Source organism: Sapajus apella, unplaced genomic scaffold (genome assembly GCF_009761245.1).
Source record: "Sapajus apella isolate SASKATOON/1434 unplaced genomic scaffold, GSC_monkey_1.0 scaffold25, whole genome shotgun sequence".
NCBI classification, from domain to species: Eukaryota; Metazoa; Chordata; class Mammalia; order Primates; family Cebidae; genus Sapajus; species Sapajus apella.
In genome coordinates this window covers 8268291-8293520 of record NW_022436965.1, presented here as the reverse complement: position 1 = coordinate 8293520, position 25230 = coordinate 8268291, and the positions used below count along the sequence as shown (strand labels likewise).

The following is a 25230-nucleotide window of genomic DNA, read 5'->3' as shown; positions in this document are numbered from 1 at the left end:
CAGCCTCGACCTCTCTGGCTCAAGCAATTCTCCCACCTCAGCTCCCCCACAACCCACCCCCAGTAACTGGGTTGTAAGTAGCACCACCATACCCAGCTAATTTTCTTTCTTTTTGATTTTCGTAAAAACTGGGTCTCACCATGTTGCCCAGACTTGTCTTGAACTCCTGGGCTCAAGGGATCTGCTAGCCTTAGCCTTTCAAAGTGCTGGGGTTATAGCTGTGAGTCACTATGCCGGTGACACCTCGCTTTTTTTGATATTAAGAGCATATTTTATATTTTTTTAACCTAAAATTGCCTTGTTGTTTTTTGCTGTTATAATCTGACCTCATCTTGTTGCAGTATCTTTGACTAAATTGAGGAAAAGTCATATACAAGGATTGGGAAGCAAAACCCAAATATTAGTATTTCAAGATACTATTTCTCCACAAAGATGAAAGCTGAAGAAATACCAAAACTACTTATTAACTCTTAGGCCTGTTCTGTTTTGAGTACTTTTGAAGCCTTGTTAAATACTAATAAATTCATCTCTTGTAGTAAATGATTGCCTCCAAATATTATATCCCACAACATGTATCTTCCAGGTAAAATAATGTTAGCAGGGGCCTACAAAGCTGCAAAGAATTATGGGTAAGGCCAGATACGATGGTGGAATAGACAGACCTACCGTTGGGATGATAAGGGCCTTTCTGTACGCCTCATGTCACAGCAGGTGTGAGCACTCTGACAGTCATCCTAATTACTTTGGAAAGTAAAACGAACTGAAGATTATGTTTGGGGAAAAACAGAAAGAAAACCTTCAAATTACAGAGTGGAGTTTTGGGAAGAAAAATGTAATGTTCACCACTGTGCAGCAGAGGGCACCATCTTTACATGAGCCTGGAAAGGGCACTCACTCTCCATTGGGTATTGAGTGACCCATTTAAACAAAGTGACAGAGGGATAAAGAGAAGAGCAGGAAAAATATATAAGCAAGTGTTGTCCAAGCACATGCTAAAACATCATGTAGTTCTTTTTCCTGTTAAACTTAAGTGCATATGACTAAGCACAGAATTCAGTTAACATAGAGATATGTGTGTATATCTCAAAACCCTTTGGTCACTCACTCTCTGACCATCTTTCCTATTTGGAGTGAAAAATTATTGTGTGAGTCTTGAAAGGACTGTCTCCCCATGGATGCCTGGGGAGCCAGACAGTTCCTCTCCTGGCCCTGGCAGTAAGGACACGAGCACCTGTCCTAAACTCAGCAATCAGATCCTCCACCCATCCCTCAGATCCTCCTGAGCCCCATCCCTTCTAAACTTTTCTTTAAGTATATATTTATATTTCTAAATTTATATTTAATTATATATAATATATATTTAATTTTTTTTTGAAACGAAGTTTCGCTCTTGTTGCCCAGGCTGGAGTGCAGTGTCGTGATCTCAGCTCACCACAACCTCCACTGTCTCCTGGGTCCAAGCGATTCTCCTGCCTCAGCCTCCTGAGTAGCTGGGATTACAACTGTGCACCAACACGCCCAGCTAATTTTGTATTTTTAGTAGAAATGGGATTTCTCCATGTTAGTCAGGTTGGTCTCGAACTCCTGACCTCAGGTGATCTGCCCGCCTTGGCCTCCCAAAGTGTTGGGATTACAGGCATGAGCCACTGTGCCCCTCAATGTACATTTAATTTTAAAAATTAAATGTATAATATATATTAAATTTAAATTGTAAATATATAATATATATACATTTAATTTTTTAAAGTAAATATATAATTAAATATAATATATATACACATTTAATTTTAAAAATCATTTTTTAATAGAGATGGGGTCTCACTATGTTGCCCAGGCTGGTCTCAAACTCCTGGACTCAAGCGATCCTACTGCCTTGGTCTCCCAAATGCTAGGATGAAAAACTTTTCATCTTGAAGGAAAACTCAGAAGCTCAGGAGCAATAAAAGATTATGTATGGCAGTGCCTATGGCAACACTCACTCACTAGAGGAGGTGTTAGCAGTAGTGGCACAATGAGGATAACCACAAATGCTGAAAAAGATGTGCTGTAGTTGAAATTGGCTCTGATTTCTATTGGAGGGCATGTTAACCACCAAAAACAAAATAAGAGTAGTTATTCTAATAGGCAGCTCAGCCCGTGTGGTTATCTGAATGATCTAACCTACAGATTCTTTGTGGTGGTTGTTGATCAAGAGGTTCCTTAAAAAATGTTTGGTCATTCAGTAACATTCTGCTGGAGAGTATAAGCTCTGTGATGGCAAGGATTTTAGACTGTTTCATTCAATGATGCATCCCAAACACCTGGAAGAGTTTGTGTCACATAGACATGCCCAATAAATATTTGTTGAGTGAATGAATAAAGGAACAGGAGCCCAAAATGAGCCGTCGCGGTAGAGAATCAGGCCCCTCATCCAATTTTCAGCCCTGAGCCAGACCTAGCAGCTCTGAAATTAGAAAAAAAAAAAAACCAACATTTTATCCATTATGAAGAATCTTGCAATATTTGCAAGTATTTACCGTGAATATTCTTCCTAATTTTTGCCAAAGAGACCTGCTGTCATTTCCAGGGTAACTGTGTACTTGGGTAAAAGAAATGCCCAGAGTTTTGCATACCAGATCAGATCTACTAAATATCAGATCTGAGATGTGAATGCAGCTCTATTTCATTTAGAAACTAATTTTTTGTTCGTTTGTTTTTGAGACAGAGTCTTATTCTGTTGCCCAGGCTGGAATGTAGTGGCATGATCTCAGCTCACTACGAACTCTGCCTCCCAGATTCAAGCAATTCTCATGCCTCAGCCTCCTGAGTCTCTGGGATTACAGGTGCACACCACCACAGCTGGCTAATTTTTTTGTATTTTTAGTGGAGACGAGGTTTCCCCATATTGGCCAGGCTGGTCTCAAACTCCCGTACTCAAGTGATGCACCCGCCTTGGCCTCCCAAAGTGCTGGGATTGTAGATGTGAGGCACTGCATCCTGGCCCCAATATTTTCTTTATTTGCCTGATGATAATTATCTGGGGCACTTGGAAAATACAGACTCCTGAGCCCCATCCCTTCTAAATCAGAATTGCCAGGGGAAGGTCCTGGCAATTTCGGTTTTTAACAACAACCCTATCAATAAGGTAACTCTTATTACCACACATTTGGGAGATATCTGATGCCCTTTTCTTTTGGGAACTAGAAGGTCATGAAAGGGTCAGGGATCTAACCGTCATACAGTTCAAGCTTTGGCCAGTGATACTGGCTTTTTATCCCTACCATTTTTAGAGTGACCCCATTTGGCTGTCAATGGCTTCAGTAGTCAGCCTTTTTGAGCTGTGGGAAAGATGGTGGGGCAGCAATTAGGACTCAAGAGTAGGTGCACACAGCTGGATTGAAAACAGTCTGAAAGCATGCCATCTTAAGGAATGTGAGTATATACGACTACTGTATATGGCATTATTTTAGGAGGAGACCACAACTCTATTTATTTTGCAAAAGAGTTGATAATTCAAGGAATAATATGACATTATAGAACCATGCAGTGCTTCACCCTGAACTCTCTTAAGATGTGTGTATGTTAAACTGACTGATGAATAAGGTAATTGATAACAGATTGAAAAAGTAGGGTAAGCTACAAACTCATCTTGCGATACACAAAACATCAAAATGTAAAGAAAGAATTGCTTCTCACTAAAATCACTTTAAAATGCAGTATTTGGTCTTTATATGTGCTAAAGAAAGTATACACTTTTTCAAATGTAAGTGATTTGTTGACAATTCATTATCAACAATAATCCTTCCAGTTTCCAGTTTTCCCCCCACCTCCATGGGAAGGTCTTTTAGACGTTATACAAACTTCCCTGCAATCCCAAGACTTTTAAATTCTTTAATCCTCTGGGTGTGACACTGAAGAATTCTATTCTCAGTAATTCTTGGCTAAATTTTTAAGGGGTATAGGGCTGTTGGTCTTTCATCTTAATATTTACTTCCTATTAGGGAAGAGCAGGAAAAACAAAAAGTTGTTTAATAAGAAAACCAGGTGTCTGAAGAGCCTTCAGAGGAAGGGAATTCAAGCCTCTTGGAGGCCAATGTTTTAATTTTAATTTGTTAAAGATGGGGTTTCACTCTGTTGCCCAAGCTGAAGTTCAGTGGTGTGGTCATAGCTCACAGTAGTCTTGAACACCTGGGCTCAAGCCTGGAGGTTGATATTTTAAATGGGCTGAATATCCAGGAGATATTGCTTATTAAAATCACATCAAATGTAATCATTTACAGGACTCTTAGGAGCTGAGTTTATCAACGCAGCAGTCACCCTAGCATGGGAGAGGATGGAGCAGACAAGAGATCTTGGGCACAATTATAAAGAACTTGTCAAATAAAATACTATGAACTAAAGGCTTAAGTAGAGGAGGAGTATTGTATGTCCAAGGGGATTCAGCAGATTAGGTAAGATTAAGACTTATCTTCAGATTAAGGTCTATACCAGAAGTAAGTAGGTCACTGCCTGATAGAATCTGGAACCCCTTAGAGGAGGTGTCATTTTGTGTTCACAAGGGATCAAGTTCCGTTGACTTGGAGATAATTCTGCCCCTAACAAATTACTGTGTCAGGAAGAGCATGGCAACATGAGCAATGCTGGTGAGTCTCTGCGAGGGATGTCTCCAAGGCCTTGAGTCCCTTAAATAAGGCAAACCATTCATCTTCCCAATGGTTAATAGATCTGAGCCACTGAGGGGCACCAGATGTGACTTCTGTGTTATTCACGCCTTTGTTTTCCTTCTCCTTCTCCTTCTTCCCCTTCCTCCTACCTTTTGCCACCAGATCTTTGAGGATAGGACAGGGCCTTATTCATATGAAAACTAAGGCAAGCGGGAGAAAGTAAATTGTGGATTGGGCCATCTCTTCTCCAGAGAGAAGACTGGTGTGGGGTTTGAGATTATGCAGTGATTTCATTTGTTGCCAAGTCAATATTATTATGGCGTAAAACTGGTGCTAAAAGCCTTCTCAAATTATTAGGAAGTTTGAAGGCAGAACAGGTAAGAAGGAAAAACAAGAATGGAGAAATGGGAGGATCAGGAAGGGAAGGACGTTCAGAGCCTTGTTTTTATATCTCCTTAAGACTATTTTGTCAATGGCGAGCCCTAGCATAGGCAAGCCCCTTGACACCAGCAGTGTGTGGAGCTGTGAAAAACAATCACGAGGGAATTTCTGCCAAACCCCACTTTTCTGTTTTCAGATGGGCTCAGTAATGTATTCATTCAACAAATCCCTGTTAGACTCTGTGACTGATAAACAAAAGTCCAAAAGATTGAAGATCATCAGCTGGGAGTGCTGGCTCACCCCTGTAATCCCAGCAATTTGGGAGGCTGAGGCAGATGGATCATCTGAGGTCAGAAGTTTGAGACTAGCCTGGCCAACATGGTGAAACCCAGTCTCTACTGAAAATACAGAAATTGGCTGGGTGTGGTGGTGCACGCCTATAATCCCAGCTACTTGAGAGGTTGAGGCACAAGAATTGCTTGAATCTGGGAGTCAGATGTTTCAGTGAGCCGAGATCATGTCACTGCACTCCAGCCTGGATGACAGAGTGATATACTTTGGCAAAAAAAAAAAAAAAACATTGAAGATTATCTTTTGAAAGAACAATTTATTCTACATTTACAGAATTTAGACATTGTAAAAACAATTTTACAGTCTAGAGGAAGAAAAGTCAAAAACAAAGTCCCTCCTCCCACAAGCTCAGTCTGATGAGAAAGACAGATATTTTAGTGGATAAAAGCAATAAAACTTGTTAATTGTAATGATGAAAGATGTACATGATGGTGTAGGGAGACAGTGATGAATTCTGCCATTGCGGTATATTCTACCATTCTTGGTTCACCAAGATTATATGTAAACCAGTTCTTAAGGGATGACTATTAATTTGTGAAGCTGACTGTGCTTGAGAAAACATTTTAAGCAATGTAATATGGACACAAAGACATGGAAGTTCGAAGTAAGAGTACCTAGCAGCTGCAGGTACTCTCAGTAATGCCTTGGCTTAGCTTGCAAACAGGAGGCAGAGTGTGCAGAGAGGCGGAGATGAGGCTGGGAGGAAACTCAAAGGCCAAGTGGGGTAAAGCCTCAGATACTATACTAAGGAGTTTGGCCTTTACCTTCTAGGACTTTGAGGAGATTTCGAAAGACTTTAGCAATAATAATATCAACAGATTATGGTGGCAGTATGTGGAGGGTGTTTGGAAGGGCAAGAGGTAGAAGCTAGGGAGATGACTTAAGAAGCTGATGCAGTAGTCTAGGTGAGAGAGTATAGAGGCCTGTAATGGAAGAGTAACTTTATGGATGGAAAGGAGAAGACAGATTCGAGAGGTACAAAGAGAAGCCCTCCATGGTCCCCCATTGCATGTGGGGGCGTGGAGGGGAGAGAGAGAGGACAAGAAAGCAAGAGCAAGAAGAGTGAGAGTGAGAGACAGGGGCAGAGACAGAGACACAGAGAAGAGTCTCAGGTTTTAATAAATGATGATTCCAGTAACTGGGACCAGGAATGTAGGAAAAGTTGCAACCTGGGAGGCCTGGACACATTGAACATGTTGAGATGAAAGTGCTTGATGGATGTGCATGTAGAGCTGTCCCATAGCTCATGTATATTTAAAACCAGAGCTAGGTGCTGTGGCTCACACCTGTAATCCCAGCAATTTGGGAGCCCGAGGCAGGCGGATCACGAGGTCAAGAGTTTGAGACCAGCCTGGCCAACATGGTGAAACCCATCTCTACTAAAGATACAAAATATTAGCCAGTCATGGTGGCAGACACCTGTGATCCTAGCTACTTGAGAGGCTGAGGCAGGAGAATCGCTTGAACCCAGGAGATGGAGGTTGCAGTGAGCCAAGATCGGGCCACTGCATTCCAGCCTGGGCAACAGGGTGAGACTCTGTCTCAAAAACAAACAAACAAACAAACAAACAAAAACAAACCAGAGTCAAGGAGAGAAGTCTGGACTGAAAACACAGATTTTGAAATGATCCACGTGGAATAGATTAAATAAATCAAGGACTGCTTATAAAAAGAAGAGCAGAGGGCTTGGGAGGGGTACAGATAAAACACACATAAAACATAACAGCAAGAAAAAAGACATCTGAGAACAGAGAGCAATTGCTGATACCAGCTCTGTCACTCACAACAGTGTTTGATTGTCTGGGCTTATTTTCTTTTTCTTTTTCTTCTTTTTTTTCTTTTTCTTTTTTCTTTTTTGAGATGGAGTCTCACTCTGTTGCCCAGGCTGGAGTGCAGTGGCGCAATCTCGGCTCACTGCAACCTCTGCCTCCTGAGTGCAAGCACTTCTCCTGCCTCAGCCTCAAGAGTAGCTGGGATTACAGGCACACATCACCACGCCTGGCCAATTTTTTATATCTTTAGTGGAAATGGAATTTCACCATGTTGGCCAGGCTGGTCTCAAACTCCCGATCTTGTGATCCACCCTCCTCAGCCTCCCAAAGTGCTGGGATTAGAGGCATGTGCCACCATGCCCGGCCAAGAGTTTCTAATTCTATTATATGAAGCCAATAATCACCCAGTGTCATCAGGAAAAATGATTGTTTAGTTTTCTTATGTTAACATAACTACATGTTTGTGAGTATGTGTGGCACTTACTATCCTCATCGGATTCGACTGAAAGATGAGCTGAGGGCATAATATTTGGACCCATTTTTCAGTCTTTTATTATGAACTTTGGGTATGATGAAGTGATGTTGGGCCATTGATAAAACAATTAGTTTATTATTCTCTAGCTGAACGTTCTGCTCTAAGGAGTGTAGACAGTAAATTAGAGGAAACTCTAATTTACTAAAGGAGTTAGTTGCTTCATTCACCTGGAGTTTTCGTGTTTGGCTTTATGACACTCAACATTTATCTCCTTGAATTAACTTGGGCAGCATGATGATCACACCTGAGAGAAGTAATAAATATGTTGTATGATCCAATTAATATTCAAGAAAGCTCTTGTCAGGCTGTAATGTTGACAAACCTACCAAGTAGAAATTTGACTGGAATAAATGTAAATTCCTGCCCTTGAGTTTCTGAAAAGAGACTATATAAGTAAAAGCATAATGGAGTTAATAGTGTGATGTGAGAGCCCCCAAAGCTAACCCCACTTCAGGCCCCATTGCACTAGCATCAGGAGCAACCTAGGCAAGAGTTCTCTTATGTTCTGCTCTGGGAAGCATCTGAAGTGTTTCAGTTATGGGTACCACTCCAGCCAATGAGAGAACCAGATGGAGAGAAGGCCGTATGAGGAATGGGTTGAAGAATTGCTTAGTGACTAGCCAGCAGGGTTGGAGGTAAGCAGACGTCTGTGATGTCTTTATAAATACTGGAAATGACTGTCCCTTTTAAGGGGACTTAAGTAGATTCTGTCAAGCTTCAGAGGGCATAATTTTTACATATAGAAGGTAAAAGAAGTCAGTCACAGTAGGAAAAAAGACATCTTTCTAACCATTTCATCTTCTTCATAAATGGAATGGGCATCCCTGTGTGTCAGTGAGCTCCCCACAGCTGGGAGTGTTTAAGCAGAACGATACTGAAAAAGAGAGTCTAGGAGAAGGGGAGGAATTGAATTGGATGGCCCTAAAGGCTGTCCTCATGCTGAGATTTGGCAATGTGAAATGATCCGTTTGATTGCTTCATTTTCTCAACCTGAATGCAATTCTGGTTCATCTTTTTTTTTTAATTTGTTTTTTTATTTCTCTCCATATAGAGATAATCAGGTCTACAAATCTTATAATTCTGCTAGAGGATGAAATCTTTGCCGACTTTTTCAACACATTTCTTTCTCTCCCGGTAAGCATTCTCAGATTTAAATACAAATATTTCATTAGCAGCTGAATAGTGAATCTCACAGAGCTGAGTGATTTTTTTGTTTAGTTCGTTATTTTGGGTTTTACTAAATTTCTTCTTAAATACAAAAACTCTTTTAATTTGAGCAAATAAACGTGAACCAGAACCACCTCTAAAATCTCCAAAAGCTTCCCATTGTTGTTGATGTCATCAAATCTTAAATCCCCAGCCTCCTTAGTTGCCTTTGCCTGTCCAAAGTGACTTCCTATCACACCCTCTGCTGATACCCAGTGCTCTAGTGACAAGAGCTCTACCCTCGCTGGGCACACCTGGCATTCCCCCACCTCTGAACCTCTCCTTGGTCTGTGTTTGTTTTCTGCCAGGAATACCTTTCCTGTAGTTCCACCTACAAAAGTCTTAAAGAGTCCTCAAATCTCTGCTTAAATTCTGTTCTCCTTAAGGAATTCCTAGGTCCTCACAATTGGAGCCTCCTGATGGAAACTTCTCTGCTTCTAAGCCCTTTGGCACTTTGCAACTCTCTTGAGGTGTGTGTGTGTGTGTGTGTGTGTGTGTGTGTGTGTGTGTGTGTGAGTGTCAGTTGATTATGAGATAGTGAATTCCTGCAGGACAAGGACTGAGGATTATTTATTCTGCTCTACTCCCTTCACCAGGTGGTTGGCACACAGAAATTGTTGTTGACTGGAACAGGCCTATCTATTTCCTTAATCTATGCAACTAAAACAAATCTCAAACATCAAAGTATTCTTAAACCCAAACCTGGTCTTATCCTGAATCTTTTTTGGTTTACATTCTTGGTGACAATTTAACACTAGTGCCTTATGAATTGTGGCTCATCTTGATGCACCTTTCCCATGAGATGGTATGTAGTAAAAGGCGAGATTTCGGACACGTAGGAAAAACATCCTGTATATCCCACAAATGGTTATTGGGTGATTACTTTGTGCCAGCCCCTGGGCTGGGCTTAGTATTGGAGACACACATATTAATGACACCATCCCTGTCCTCATGGAATTCCCAGTCTAGGGTGAGAGATATTTACTGAAGGTCTGGGTGACATGACAGAACTTTTTAGGAGGCAATAGGAGTACAGTACTCACGAGAGAGAGAGATCATCCCTACCTGGAAGATTCAGGAAAAGCTGACACAAGCCAAATATTAAAAGACAAGGAGTCACTTGACAGTTAACTGGAAGCAGAAGGTGAGGTGAAAAAGACACATAAAGAAATAGGAAGAGGCATGGCTCATGTCTGCAATCCCAGCACTTTGGAAGGCCAACGTGGGAGGATTACCTGAGGTCAGGAGTTCGAGACCAGCCTAGCCAACATAGTGAAACCCTGTCTCTACCAAAAATACAATAATTAGCCAGGTGTGGGTGGTGCACACCTGTAATCCCAGCTGCTTGGAAAGCTGAGGCACAAGAATCACTTGAGCCCAGGAGGCAGAGGTTGCAGTGAACTGAGATGGCACCACTGCACTCCAGCCTGAGCCATAGAGCAAGACTCCATCTCAAATTTAAAAAAAAGAATAAAAATAGGAGGAAACAAAAGACTAGGGAGTGAGCAGCAAGAAAAGCCTTACACAGAATAGGGAAAGTAAAGGCACCAAAGAATACAATCCTTTGATGCTTTGGGGGAGATTGTAAGTAACTCAGGAAGGCTGATGAACGGTTGTGAGGGTGAGATGCCACAAGAGATAAGCTGCATGGGCAGCCCGCACCAAGCCCTGCAGATCGGGCAAGCCATACCGAGGAGTTTGGACATTACCTTAAGGCACGAGAGAGCCATCGAAGGATTTGAAGTAAAGGAATAACATCTTCAGGCTTTCATTTGGGAAAACTGTCCTGCAGAGGTTTGGCCAATGGGTGGGCAGGAGACCTTAATGGAGGAAGGGAAAGCAGTTATGAGGTTGTTTCAGTCATCTAGTGGGAAGCAATGAGGGTCAAAGGGGAAAGGGGAGAGGAGGATGGGATACATAGAGGAGATTGTTAACAAAACAAAATATAGGACCGTGTCACTATAAATGTTGGGCGAAGAGTAACAGGAAGGAAGGAAGCAAGGGTAACAGGCTTGGGTGCGTGGATGGATGGTAGTGCCAGGCAACAGGATTAAAACCGGGATAAGGAAGAGGCCTCTCTCAGAGTGGGTCTTTATGTATTTATCACTCTCACTGTTGTCTCTGCCACTGTCTTAATATGAAGGTTTCAGAAGTAATCTTTTTTTTTTTTGAGACAGAGTTTCACTCTTGTTGCCCAGACTGGAGTGCAGTGACGCAATCTCGGCTCACTGCAATCTCCATCTCCCAGGCTCAAGCAATTCTGCCTCAGCCTCCCAAGTAGCTGGGACTACAGGTGTGCACCACAGCGCCAGCTATTTTTGTGTTTTTAGTAGAGACAGGGTTTCACCATGTTGGCCAGGCTGGTCTCAAACTCCTAACCTCAGGTGATCCACCCACCTCGGCCTTCCAAAGGACTGGGATTACAGGCATGAACCACCACACCTGGCCGAAAAGTAATCTTAAGACACATTAATCAGTCAATGCACCAACACAATTAAAACAGCTCACGGTAATGTCCTAGAAACAGAGAGTGATGTGGAGAGGGGTGTTCCAGCCAAGATTATAAGAAAGCTCTGGCCACTTAGGCAGCTGTGGTCTATAAAGAGAGACAGCAGTAGTAGTTCATGTTGAATACTCCTTAAGTTTACAAATTTCTACCACTTAATTCCCATAGTCACCATGTGAGGTAGGAAGTATTCCCTTTTTACCAATGGATCTCCGAAGTTAAATGATTTGCTGTAATCCCAGCACTTTGGGAGGTAGAGGCAGGCAGATCAATTGAGGTCAAGAATTTGAGCCCAACCTGGCCAACATGGTGAAACCCGTCTCCACTAAAAATACAAAAAATTAGCTGGGCATGGTGGCACGTGCCTGTAATCCCAGCTACTCAGGAGGCTGAGGCAGGAGAATTGCCTGAACCCAGGAGACGGAGGTTGTGGTGAGCCGAGATCGCGCCATTGCACTCCAGCCTGGGTAACAAGAGTGAGGCTCCGTCTCAAAAAAAAAAAAAAAAATTAGCCGGGTGCAGTGGCGTGCACCTGTAATCCCAGCTACTGGGGAGGCTGAGGCAGGAGAATTGCTTGAACGTGAGAGGCGGAGGTTGCAGTAAGCTGCGATTGTGTTCCTACACTCCAGCCCAGGTGACAGAGTGAGACTCCATCTCAAAAAAAAAAAAATAAAAAAAGTGTTAGGCTGGGAGTGGTGGTTCACATCAGTAATTCTAGCACTTTGGGAGGCTGAGGTGGATGGATTGCCTGAGCTCGAGTTCGAGACCAGCCTGGGAAACGTGGTGAAACCCCATCTCTACTAAAAATACAAAAAATTAGCCAGGCAGGGCAGCATGTACCTGTAATCCCAGCTACTCAGGAGGCTGAGGCAGGAGAATTGCTTCAACCTGGGAGGTGAAGGTTGCAGTGAGCTGAGTTGGCACCATTGCACTCCAGCCTGGACAACAGAGCGAGACTCCTTCTCAAAAAAAAAAAAAGTTAAATGATTTGCCTAAGATTACACAGTGAATCTGGGGCAGTTCTAGGAGCTGACCAGGTCTGCTGGCTCCAGGCCTGATGTGTTTTCCACATTAACCTGTGCCCTCTATAGTGCAATGTCGGGTAGTGAAACTGCTTCCGAACACCACTCCCACATAATCGCACAACTTCACAGTCCTATCACCACTCCTTAAAGGTAGCTTACCACACCAGTCAGGGCATGTTGTGTTACTTACACACTGAGTGCAGAGCAGAGAGAGATCCCTAAGGACTGAATCTCCTTTAGAAACTTATAATTGTAAGATGCAGGCAGCACCATCACCTTCCTTCAACACCTCACAGCTGAGGGCAAGGGACAAATGGGATCAAGGGAAGAGGGCCATAGACTAACAACAGTGTGGGGCTGTTCATCTTGGGGAGATGGTCAGACTGACATGATGGGCTGAGAGTTCAGCCAGGAATCGGAGCTGCAGCCCCAGAAGTTTTCTGCAAATACTTCTGGGACACTTTGAAGACATTTTGTTGCCCATGGTGAAACTGCTTAAGTTTACATACCTATAAACATGGAAGTCCTTTCCCATCCGTTTCAATGCTGGTTGCCTAGATGACCGTCTCTTTTCCATGACAAAAGGGGATGCCATCCTAGAATTACATATCAATTCTGGACACTCTCAATGCTTCCGTGTGGAATTTGTACCCCTAATCTCCATATGTATAGCCCTGTCTGTCTTCTCCAGTTTGGGTAAATCCAAAGCTATTTTTCACTGGGAAAACATTTTAGACATTTGCTTTAACTCTCTAAGTCCAGGGAGAAAAATGAATACTGAATACACAAAGTAAATACGTTCTAATAACATGGGCCTTGGCCTTTGCACACAAGCAAATAGCTCTCAGGTCGGCTCAGGCTCCACAAGAAAGATAGCTCCCAGGCTGGGGCATGGTGGAGTCAAAAGATAAATGAATCTTGCAGTTCAGTCTGTTTAAGGCTTTTGCGGGCTGGGCGCGGTGGCTCAAGCCTGTAATCCCAGCACTTTGGGAGGCCGAGGCGGGTGGATCATGAGGTCAAGAGATCAAGACCATCCTGGTCAACATGGTGAAACCCCGTCTCTACTAAAAATACAAAAAATTAGCTGGGCATGGTGGTGCGTGCCTGTAATCCCAGCTACTCAGGAGGCTGAGGCAGGAGAATTGCCTGAACCCGGGAGGCAGAGGTTGCGGTGAGCCGAGATCGCACCATTGCACTCCAGCCTGGGTAACAAGAGCGAAACTCCGTCTCAAAAAAAAAAAAAAAAAAAAAAGGCTTTTGCACCTGTGTGCAGGGCAAGTTGATACGGCGGAATAAATTTAAGAATTAATGTTCCTTGAAATAAAAGAGCGGTGGAACCTCTCTTCCCCTGTGGCTGCAGATGGGCTGTGTCATACACATGAAGACAATCTCTACTCTCTTGACGTTTCCTAGCTTTCTTTTGCAGGTTTTTGGTCAGACACCATTTTATACTGTTGAAAATTCACAGTGGAGCTTGTGGCCAGAAATACCTTGTAACTTGGTAAGTAAAATTCTTCAGAAGTAGAGAGTTTGGATGAGGAAGCTATATTTGTTTTTGTTGTTAATTTGTGTTTGTTTTTGAGATGGGGTCTCACTGTCACCTAGGCTGCAGTGCAATGGTGTGATCTTGGCTCACTGCAACCTTTGCTTCCCTGGCTCAAGCAATCCTCCCACCTTAGCCTCCCAAGTAGCTGGGACCACACAGGCACCCGCCACCATACCCAGCGAATTTTTGTATTTTTGGTAGAGATGGAGTTTCACTGTGTTTCCCAGGCTGATCTCAAGTTACTGAGCTCAAGTAATTCACCCACCTCAGCCTCCCAAATTGCTGGAATTACAGGCAGGAGCCATGGTGCCAGGCATGAGGGAACTATTCAAAATGTGAATTGGGAGAGGGAGAAAAAGATGAGGCACACAGAATAACTACAGGAGAGACTGTAAAGCAGAGAAGTAGAACAAACAGCATCAATCCAGGTAGATATTCCTCCTTTTTACATTTTTCACCTCTTGTGCAAGTAATTGCTGGTGAATTCTTTCCACAGTCCATAGTTAGCAAATGGGATTCTCACACCTACTGTGATAGGTTAGACACCTGGGTCACTGTGCTGAGAAGAACAGGGCACATCTAAGCAAGAAAGACTCTGGGAAGTGACTGGCAATGTCTGTAGGGGGTGTGGGGTGGGAAGGGGCAGCCCACGGGCCACATAATTATTATCTGTATGCATTATCAGATATAGATCAAGATAAGATGCTTTTCTGCAATGTCTAATGACTACTCAACTATTCTTCTCCAGAGGCATGTTTTTCTCCCAACTTCTTCTCTTTATGCCTTTTTTCCTGTTTCTTATTTTTCTCTCTTCCCCACTCCTGTTCTCCTTTTCTACTACGTAGACCTTAGAGTTACCAAAGGCTTCCACGTGCCCTACAAGGGGGCATATAGGATCAGAAAGACCACTCTAAGCCTGATAACAATAAGGTTTTGTTCTCTCTGAGTTCTGGAGAGCTGAGAAGAGACATTCTACTCTGACTTTTTTTTTTTTTTTTTTTGAGATGTAGTTTTGCTTTTGTTGCCCAGGCTGCAGTGCAATGGCACGATCTTGGCTCACCACAACCTCCGCCTCCCAGGTTCAAGTGATTCTCCTGCCTCAGCCTCCCAAGTAGCTGGGATTACAGGCATGCACCGCCACACCCAGCTAATTTTTTGTATTTTTAGTAGAGACGGGGTTTCTCTATGCTGGTCAGGCTGGTCTCAAACTACTGACCTTAGGTGATCCACCCGCCTTGGCCTCCCAAAGTGCTGGGATTACAGGTGTGAGTGGTGGCGGGCCTTCTATTCTGGCCTTCTGTGCTAATTCTTATATTTAATTTCCCAAGGATAACCCTGAAAGCTGAAAAAAAATTCTCCTTTCTCTGTGGCTTGATCCCTCAGGAATCCATCCCATATTCTAAATGATGCTATGTGTGAAGCTGTTTTTGTACATGTTGTACAATTGATAGGGGTAGGAGCTTGTTAGAAATTATGAGTGTGTTTACAAAGAAGCAAGGTGAATAGAGTTATGATCTGACACCACAGACACAAATATTTTCTGCTTTTCTTCTGTCAAACAAGACTTAGATTTTTTTCTTTAACAACTTCAGGAATAAGAAAGAATTTTTTTCGTGAAAGATCACTGTTTTATTTTCTACTGATCCATTTACTTCTTTGCAAGCCTCTGCTCCTCTTTGATACTTCTTTTTTTAAGTCCAGGTTTCAGGTTTATAGATGTTATTTTTAATCAACACACCTCTCCTTTGGCTAGACATTGCAAGTGTGAGGTGATTAGCTGCCCCTTACTAAGTTGTATTTCTTAGCAGTTCAGTTTCATTTAGTTTTTTTGTTTCTATTTTGCATTGACTCTAGATTGCCAAATACAAAGGATTATTGACCTGGTTGGAAAAATACCGATTACCTTTCTTCTGTAAAACAAACTTGTGTTTCCATTACATTCTCTGTCAGGAGCTCATCAGTTTCATTAAGTCCCCAGAAGGAGGTAAGTATTGGTATGCATGTCTGTTTGTGTATGTGTGGAGAAATATAGGAAGTCACACTTCATAATAATCTTACGCCTGTCAGTACTATAGCAAGATACAAATATTGGCTGAATTTATAGATATGTGCATAGCCCAGCGCATGGTATGGCAATAGATAAAACCTTAGCCTGAAAAATTGGCATCTAGAGAAATATGCAGGAATCAGATGGACTGGGTCGTTTATCTCACTGTAGCCAGAAATGAGAAACTTAACGGTGGCTGCAGAACATAGTAAAATTGCCTAATCTAGACTCAAACAGATTTCACCAACTTCATTACCACCATCTGCTTTAAGCCACCATAATTTCTCACCTAGTTAATAAAATCATCTCTTCATTAGTCTCCTTGCTTTTGCTCTTGCTGTCTTGCTCATAGAAGCCAGAGTGAGCCTCTTAAAATGTAATTGGTGCTGGTGCTGGTTGGAGGGTGTTTTTAAGCTGTGAATTGCATGATGCTTGTGGGTCCCTGCCATGAGCCTTAACACATGTTACCAAATGGTCTGGTGCCTAGCTTCAGAAGCACATGATCTGGACCCTAGCCACTTAAGTGGTCACAATTTGTCCTCACCACACTAAACAAATGAGGGTCTGGCTGGGAGAGGGGCTAGGGTAAGGGTTCATTCTCTCTCTTATGGTGAACTTTTCCTGGCAGCCAAGATGATGAGATGGAAAAAGGCAGACCAGTGGCTACTCCAGAAATGCATTGGCGGGGTCAGAGGGATGTGGCGCTTCTGCTCCTACCTCACAGGCAGTGCAGGTGGGTTCTCAGGGTTGTTCCTGGGGCGTTTTCAAGTTCCTAATGGTTTGCAGGTTGCCCTAAGCCCCAGTTATGGTGAATATAAAAATGTTCAATAATGTGGTTTGGATAATAATCTTTGAAAACTGAGGTCTATAGTATAGGTTAATGGAAAAGCAATCAAAATCCCTTCTACTCATTTATTCATTCATTTATTTAACAGTATCATTAAGCACCGCTCTGTGGCAGCCCCTGTGCTGGTAGGTTGGGTTACAAGGGTGGACAAGAGCCATAAGTCCCTCCTTCTACAAAGCTGCCGCTTTGCGGGGGAGACAGACCAGGAACAAGTAAACAAATCCCCATAGTGGCAGTGTTGGGAAACACTGCCTCCTGTTCTGTTGGGTCTGGCGAATTGCTGGGTGCTGGGTGCTGGGAGGCTGGCAGCTGGTCCTGGCTGACACTCCGGCTCAACAACATTAAGTTTCTTCCAGACCTAAGCCCTAGTTTTAAGGGTGAACTCCTGGATGTCCAGGGAGCAGGTAGGGAAGAACTAAATGGATTACATCTTTCATTTTGTCACTCAGAGTTTGGCCCTGGAAAAGTGTCCAAAAAAGGGAATGTCGTCTTTGGCATCTTTTGGCCCCAGTGTCTTTCTGCAGGCCACTCTCAGTTCATGATCTAGAAACTGTTTTTCTCCCCAATCTTCATTTTTTTTGGACAAAATTTAAATATTTCATAATCCACCCCCAGAGTCTTGCAGTTTTCCCTAGCAATGGTTCTTCTAACGCCAGCAACAAAAAACCAAAGGATTCCCGTGCATGAAGTCCCTTCTCCCATGCCTCCCACAGTAGAACTTTTCTGGAGATGATACCTTGAACCAATTACCAGGAATGATGATCAATGCAGTGGAACAGGCAAGCGGGGGATGTCAGCTGATTTACCCAGATGCAACCACCAAAGAGGCAAAACCAGAGTACAGCTCTGTGCCTCTTCTGTCTCGTCTGTAGGTGAAGAACTGGTGGATTTCTGGATTCTTGCTGAGAAGATCCTGAGCATAAATGAGATGGACCTGGAAGTGAGAGACCACTACCTGTCCCTCCTCCTCATGCTGAGGGCCACTCATCTGCAAGAGGGGTCCAGGGTAGTAACCCTCTGCAACATGAACATCAGTAAGAATTATAAAGCATATTCTTGGGGAATGCAACAAAAAAAGAAATCCAGTGTCTGAGAATTCTTAGCCTCCTTCTTTGCAGGAAACCCCACCCTCTCTCCATCTTCTATGTATCAGAGATGTTAGTGGTAACCCCAGCCCTTAACCAGGAAAGTATTGAAAGACACCAGTTGTCCTTAAGCTGGTACTTGCCTCTTTCAAACCCACCAATGAAGGCTGGCTGGAAGGGAGGGAGGAGGAACTGGGGCGGGATACTTGAAAAGCACCTGTAACATTTGAGCCTACATACTTTTGTAATTTTATTTTTTTAATTGGGATTCTCTGGAAGAAACTGCAGCCCACTGGCCAAATGAAGTGTATGTGGCCTGTGAGCTAAGATTGTCTTTACATTTTCACAGGGCTTTAAAAAAAAGAAGGATATGTTACGTGGTTTACAAAGCCAAAATATTTACCATCTGGCCCTTTACATAAAAAGTTTGCCAACTTCTTCTCTAGAATGCAAGATTTATTTATATTTGTTTGTTGATTAAAAGAGGAGGCATTCCTAACTCAAATACAAATGTGTTCCAAAAGATGTGCTGTTTGGGATTAGTCACACTCCTCTCTATTCCGGTAGATGACTGAGAATTGATGGCATTAAAATCAGGGCTAGCGCTACTTATCCAGTCCTAAATTGTTCATCAAAAATCCTGTTCAGATGTAGACGTCTCTTATTCTTAAACATTTTTCTTGCACTTTTGCTTTTCTTTAAAATAACATTTAATCGTCTAAAAAGTAATCCCATAACATGGCTTGGGAAAGAAGATAAAGGGATCACTGTGTGCTGAGAAAACCATAAAAATGCGCCGACTATGTATTTTAACTATTCATACTCCAGGGTTGTGTGAGGAACTAATGAAATGCTCTACACAAAGACATTTGAAAACCTCTCCAACATCATCTTCACTGCCGTCATCACATCATTTTCACCCATCATGTTTCTGTATTATTTCCAGAGTCCCTCCTGAACCTCTCCATCTGGCATCCCAATCAGTCAACCACTAGGAGGGAGATCCTAAGCCACATGCAGAAAGTGGCTCTGTTCAAACTCCAGAGCTACTGGCTTCCTAACTTTTACACCCACACCAAGATGACTATGGCCAAGGAGGAAGCATGCCATGGTCTGATGCAGGAGTATGAGACTCAATTATACAGCGTTTGCTACACTCACGTAGGAGGGCCTCCTCTGAACATGAGCATCAAGAAGTGCCACCACTTTCAGAAACAGTACTCATGCAGGAAAGCCAAGAGGAAGATGTGGCAATTGGTAGATCCTGACTCTTGGTCTCTGGAAATGGACATCAAGCCAGATACTATCAGTATGCCCCTACAGGAGACACGTTCTCAAGAGAAGGTGATTATACAAATGCCTTCCCTGAAAATGTCTTCTTCAAAGGAAACAAGAATCAGTTCCCTGGAAAAGGATATGCATTACGCAAAAACACCCAGCATGAAGGATAAAGCCAACAGCCACCTTCACATGGAGGGTCTCTTTGAGACAAAGGTCTCTACCCACCTGAGGACTGTCACCCCCATCGTCAACCCCTCCTTCAAGATGACGATTCAGAAGGCCATCAAGCAAGGCTTCTCCTTAGGATACACCCACTTGGCCTTGTGTGCTGATGCCTGTGCAGGGAACCCTTTCCGGGACCACCTGAAGAAGCTGAATTTGAAAGTGGAGACCCAACTTCTTGACCTCTGGCAGGACCTGCACCATTTCCTCAGTGTCCTTTTGAATAACAAGAAGAATGGGAATACAATCTTTCGTCACTTGCTGGGTGACAGAATCTGCGAGCTCCACCTGAATGAACAGATTGGTCCACGCTTACCACTCAAATCCCAAACCATGCAGGGCCTGAAGGAACTCTTGCCTTCTGGAGATGTGATTCCCTGGATTTCCAAAGCCCAGAAGGAGATTTGCAAGGTAGGTCTTGCCTCACAGAAATGAGTTAGTATCTGGCAAGTTAGGTCAAAACTGACTAAAAATTCCATCTGGTCATCTATAATAAGTTAATTCTATAATTACCCACGTAAACCCTCATATACTGAAGAGTTGGTTGATCTCTTAAGGCAGGGATCCCCAGGCCCTGGGCCGCAGATCTGTACAGCCCCTAGCCTGTTAGGATACTGGGCCGCACAGCAGAAGGTGAGCAGCGGGTGAGCAAGCATTACTGCCTGAGCTCCATCTTCTGTCAGATCAGTGGTAGCATTTGAGCACAAACAGTATTATGAACTGTGCGTGTAAGGGCTCTGGGTTGCATGCTTCTTGTGAGAATCTAATGCCTGATTATGTGAGGTGGAACAGTTGCATCCCGAAACCGTCGTCCCAGCCCCCAGTTCATGGAAAAGTTGTCTTCCCGAAACTGGTCCCTGGTGCCAAAAGGTTGGGGACCACTGTCTTAAGGCACAAATTTTGCAACTTCCCCCAAATCAGCCAAAAACTCTAAAGTAGAATGGAGGTGGGGAGTGGTTGATATCCATTCCTTCTTCACCTTCCTTTTATACAAAGCCTCCGCAAACCATGAACCTCAGAGTGTTCCATGAGGAAAGTTTTTAATTTCTATTATGAACATTATGTATTGAAAAGCAAGCTCCCTTTACTAGACCAGCCATCAAGGAAATGTTCAGTTAGGATGAATTTATTTTCATCTCAAAACGTTAGATAAAAGCAAGGGAATATTCTGAAGACTCACAGGAAGGGAAGCCCATCACGTAGCTATTGTATCATCAAGTTCTTAGCAGAAGGCAAATGGCAAAGTCAAGTTAGGTAACAGATGAGAGAAAAATAAGAGGGACTACTCACAAAGGAATGGGTGGTGCAGTAGGGAAACCACAGGGCTAGTGTAACAGCACAAGGTCAGTAAGGGCAGGGCTCCTTTATCATTCCTAGGTATGAAGAATTGAGGACAGGAAGCAATTACTAGAACCAGGAGAGAAAGAGCTGTATGGAGTGGGACAGTTGCTTGGCAGAAGCTGTAATCATCAGTTGAGGGATGTAACTAATTCACAGTGATCTAGTTTGGAGGCATTAGAGAAATAGATACCCCAAGGTTACTCTGCTCCTGCTTTCTCATCTCCTGCCAGGACACCTCATCTGATGAACCCAAACAGAGGACAAGGGAACTGATTGATGTGGCTCATACAGGTTAATCTTCTAAGGCACAAACGGCAAAGAAGAGTAGAGAGTAGATCTGGAGGAGCAAATGGATAAAAGCATCAGATTATTTAGTGCATTATAACGTATTTACCTTGTAAAGCACATTCGCACACATTGTCTCCTTTACGCTTCTTAGCACTCCCAAGAAGCAAACAGAGTAGCATTGTTGCTTCTCTAGTACAGATGGGGGAAGTGAGTCACACAGAGAGTAAGTGAATTATCCCAAAGCCATGTAGCTAGCTAGTGGATAATCCAGGATCAGAATCCTGGAGTTTTTGGCCCTAAGTCTAGCATGATTTCCAGTATCTCATAATTATCCAGAGTTGTACGGTGGTTTCAAAATAGATCAGTCTACTGGATCCACAGCCCAAGTGCTCCTTTGCTCAAGTTTTGATTAATTAAAGCCCAGAGGTCTTTGCATTTTGTGGAGGCATTTTAGGACAGAGATTCAGACAGGGATTGTGCTTCTTGGATCAGCAGAATCTCACAGCAAATACTTTTGCCTGGGGCTTGGTGGAAAGATACTGAAGATATTTGTACATAGGGAAGACTGGCCTGTAACAGTTACTCAGACTAAACATTTTTATATCATTCTTGACTCACCTGTTTCTCTCACACCCATGTCTAGTCTGTTGGCAAACCCTGTTGGCACTACCTTAAGAAATCCAGAGTGACCACTCTTTTCTACCCTTGTTACAACCACTCCCACCCACCCCCTGTCCTCTTACCTGTAATATTGCAATGGTCTTCTAACTGATGCCTCTGTGTCTACCCTGCCCCTCATCAACTCATTTCCATACCAACCACAGTGATTCTGTCAAAACGTAGTGTAATTTAACAGGAAATGAGTGAGGACCATGAAAACAGATGGCTGTCTCAATGAAGCAATTTTCCTCTCAGTAAAATCCAAAGTCCCTAATAAATTTAGCAAAGCCGTACATGATATGCATTCCACCTCTCCTCTCTGGCTTCATCTACTATTCCACCCCTACCCCATGCTCATCACCCACTATGCCAGGCACACTGCCAGCTTGGCTGTACTCTGTAGCATATGGATATCTGCACGGCTTAGTCTCTCACTCCCTCAGGTCTCCATTAAAGAGTCGCCTTTTCAGTGAGGACTTCCTTGGTCATTTGATATAAAATTTCAAGCACACTCCAATTTTATTTTTCTCCTTAGCACATATCACCAAATACATCCATACTTAGAGTGACATCAGCAATATGGTGAAATAGGAGGTCCCCAGCTTTTGTTCACCCATAGAAACATGGACTTGCCAACTATCCACAGACAAAAGTGCCTTTTGATGAGCTTTGAGACCCAAGTTGGAGGCTGCACCACCCCAGCGGAGTTCAAGATCAAGGAAAGCTGCTTTGAAAAGGCAGTCTCGTGCCTCCAGTAGCAGACTTGTCAATCAGGATCACCAGCCTCATCTCCTGTGGACTCAGCTCCAGAATCATTTGTCCATAATTTTGCCACCAGACCTACCCTCCTATGGTCCTAGTAGAAACTGTGCCTGCCTAAAACCTTGTTAACAGGCCTAATGCCTTTGGGTCTCATTTGACATGGAAGCATCCCTGTGACCCACCTCCACATTGCTCAACCCCAGTCACAGAGGAAATGCCTGCCCAGAGATCCAGCAGGAACCACACCCTGATAACAGGTCTGCTGACCCCAGACCTGATGACAGACTCTGAGGAAGCCCTGTCCACCCACAGACCTAGAGACAGCCACATTCAATGGGTTTTTCACACTGCTAGCAGCCCCAGCTTTATCCCTGACTGCCTGTGGACTCAGCTGTAACCCAAACCACCTGCAGACCTTGAGGCAGCTCCATAGCCTTTGAACCAGGCTCTAGCTCCATCTGCCTACAGGTACAGCTCCAGCTCTGCCCACCCATAGACACAATGATCCTACTCATGGAACCCAACAATAGGCTTGCTTATAAACATCACCAGCTAACCAGCCCAGAATCTCTGACTGGCTAATTGGCAAAGGCCTTTATGTGTGTGCCAAAACCAACCTGTGAAGACTGGAAGAGGTGACTGTTCCTTCAAGTGTACACACACCAATGCAAGGATACAAGGGTCATGAAAAATCAGGCACATGTAATATCAGCAAAGGAAATTAATAACATTTCACTATCTGACCCTGAAGAAATGGAGGTTCATAAACTGCTTGGCCAAATAATTCAAAATAACATGTTTTTAAAAATGTTTTTGCTTTTTCTTTTTATAAAGGATTTCCAAACTGTTCAACAAAATAATCCTCTTTTTTAAGAGACAAGGTCTTACTCTGTCACCCAGGCTGGAATGCAGTGGCATGACCATAGCTTACTGCAGCCTCAAACTCCTGGCCTTAAGCTATATTATCCCACCTTGTCTTCCCAAAGTGCTGGTATTACAGGAGTGAGCCACCATGCCCAGCCAAAATAATCATCTTAGAGAAGCTCAATAAGTGATATGAAAACACAGATAAACAACTGAACAAGATCAGAAAAAAATGCATCAATAAAACTAGAAGTTTAATAAAAAATAAAAGAGCCGAACAGAAATCCTGAAGCTGACAAATATAATGGCTAAACTGAAAAAAAATTTGATAAAGTGCTTCAACAGCAGACTTGATTAGGCCTCAAAGGCTTAAAGCAACTGAAGTTGTTATCAGCTTAAAACAGATTTATGTTTTAAGACGAAGAAAGAAATGAACTCAAAGACAGGTCATTTGAGAAATAAAAAGATTAAAAAACACCAAAGAAAGCCTATAGGACTTATGGGACCCCATCAGGTGAACCAATATACACATAGACATCTCAGAAGGAGAAGAGAGAGATAAAGGGGTAGAAAGTTTATTTAAAGAAATAATGTCTAGAAAATTCACAAATCTGAGGGAAGTGGACACCTAGATTTCTGAAACTCAAAGATCTCCAAATAGGCTGAACCTAAAGAGTTTCAGACTCAGACAGATTAGAAATAAATTATTAAAAGTCAAAGACAAAGAATTTTGAAAGATGCAAGGGAAAAGTGACTTTTAATACACAAGGGAGCCTTGAAAAGACTATCAGCAGATTCCTCAGCAGAAACCTTACAGTCTGGAAGACAGTGGGATGATATATTCAATATGCTGAAAGAAAGAAAAGGAAAACTGCCAATTAAGAATTCTTTACCCAGAGAAATTATCCTTTGAGAGTGAAGAAGTAAAAAAAAAAAAAAAACTTTCCCAAACAAAATCTGTTTGTCACCACTACAAAAAATACTGCCTTACAAAAAGTACTAAAGGAACTTCACGAATGAGGTGAAATTAAAAGGTGCTAAATAACAAAAAAAAATATGAAAGTATAAATATCACTGCTAAAGGTAGATATAGTGACAAACACATAGTATTGTCATATAATGAAGACATATAAATCACTTTTAACACTAGTATTAAGACAAAGTTGTAAGAATAATTATAATCACAGAAATTAGTTAATGAAAACAAACTATATAAAAAAGTAAAAGCTGACATCAAGACATCAATTATGTAAACTGTAGCAAGTAGGGAGAAAAGTGTAGAATTTTGTATGCAATTGAAGTTATCAGCTTAAAGCAATTGAAGTTGTTGTCAGCTTAAAACAGATTTATGACTATAAAATGTTTAATGCGAGGTTCATGGTAACCACAAAAAATGTACAGTAGATACCTAAAAGATAAAAAGAAAATAAAGCATATCACTACAAAAATAAATAAATAAATAAATCACAAAGGAAGGACAGCAATAGAGAAAGAGGGGGAAGAAGATAACTACGTAACAGACAGAAAACAATTTACAAAATGGCAACAGTAAGCCTACCTAACAATAATTACTGTAAGTGTAAGCTGTTTTAACTCCCCAGTGAAAAGCCATTGAGTAGATAAATGTATAGAAACACAAGACCCAACAATACAAGAGACTCATGATAGATTTAAGAGCACAGATAGGCTGAAAGTGAAAGGTTGAAGAAAGATATTTTATGGCAGTGGTAACCCAAAAAAAGCATATGTGGCTATACCAGATCAGATACGATAGAATTTAAGTCAAAAGCTGTCACGAAAGCCAATGGAGGTTATTTTATAAAGACAAAGGGTCGATTTAATAGGAAGATGTAGCAGTTATAAATACG

The 25230-nt window shown here is 42.5% G+C and overlaps 1 protein-coding gene and 1 long non-coding RNA gene across 4 annotated transcripts in view; one reads left to right on the top strand and one right to left on the bottom strand.

The window, feature by feature from the left end:
• Nucleotides 1–8739: 8739 nt before the first annotated feature.
• RGSL1 (regulator of G protein signaling like 1) overlaps nt 8740–25230 on the top strand; it is a 74892-nt gene continuing 58401 nt past the window's right edge. The window contains exons 1-6 of the mRNA XM_032291213.1: nt 8740–8816; nt 13846–13920; nt 15820–15949; nt 16641–16745; nt 17732–17893; nt 18891–19858. Of these exons, the coding sequence (XP_032147104.1) occupies nt 16646–16745; nt 17732–17893; nt 18891–19858 (1230 nt within the window). The 5' untranslated portion in view covers nt 8740–8816; nt 13846–13920; nt 15820–15949; nt 16641–16645. The remainder of the gene's footprint in view (nt 8817–13845; nt 13921–15819; nt 15950–16640; nt 16746–17731; nt 17894–18890; nt 19859–25230) is intronic.
• Nucleotides 19909–25230, bottom strand: part of LOC116560039 — a 66897-nt gene continuing 61575 nt past the window's right edge. For all 3 annotated transcript variants that reach the window (XR_004272753.1, XR_004272752.1, XR_004272754.1), the window contains exon 3: nt 19909–21125. This is a non-coding gene — a long non-coding RNA (uncharacterized LOC116560039). The remainder of the gene's footprint in view (nt 21126–25230) is intronic.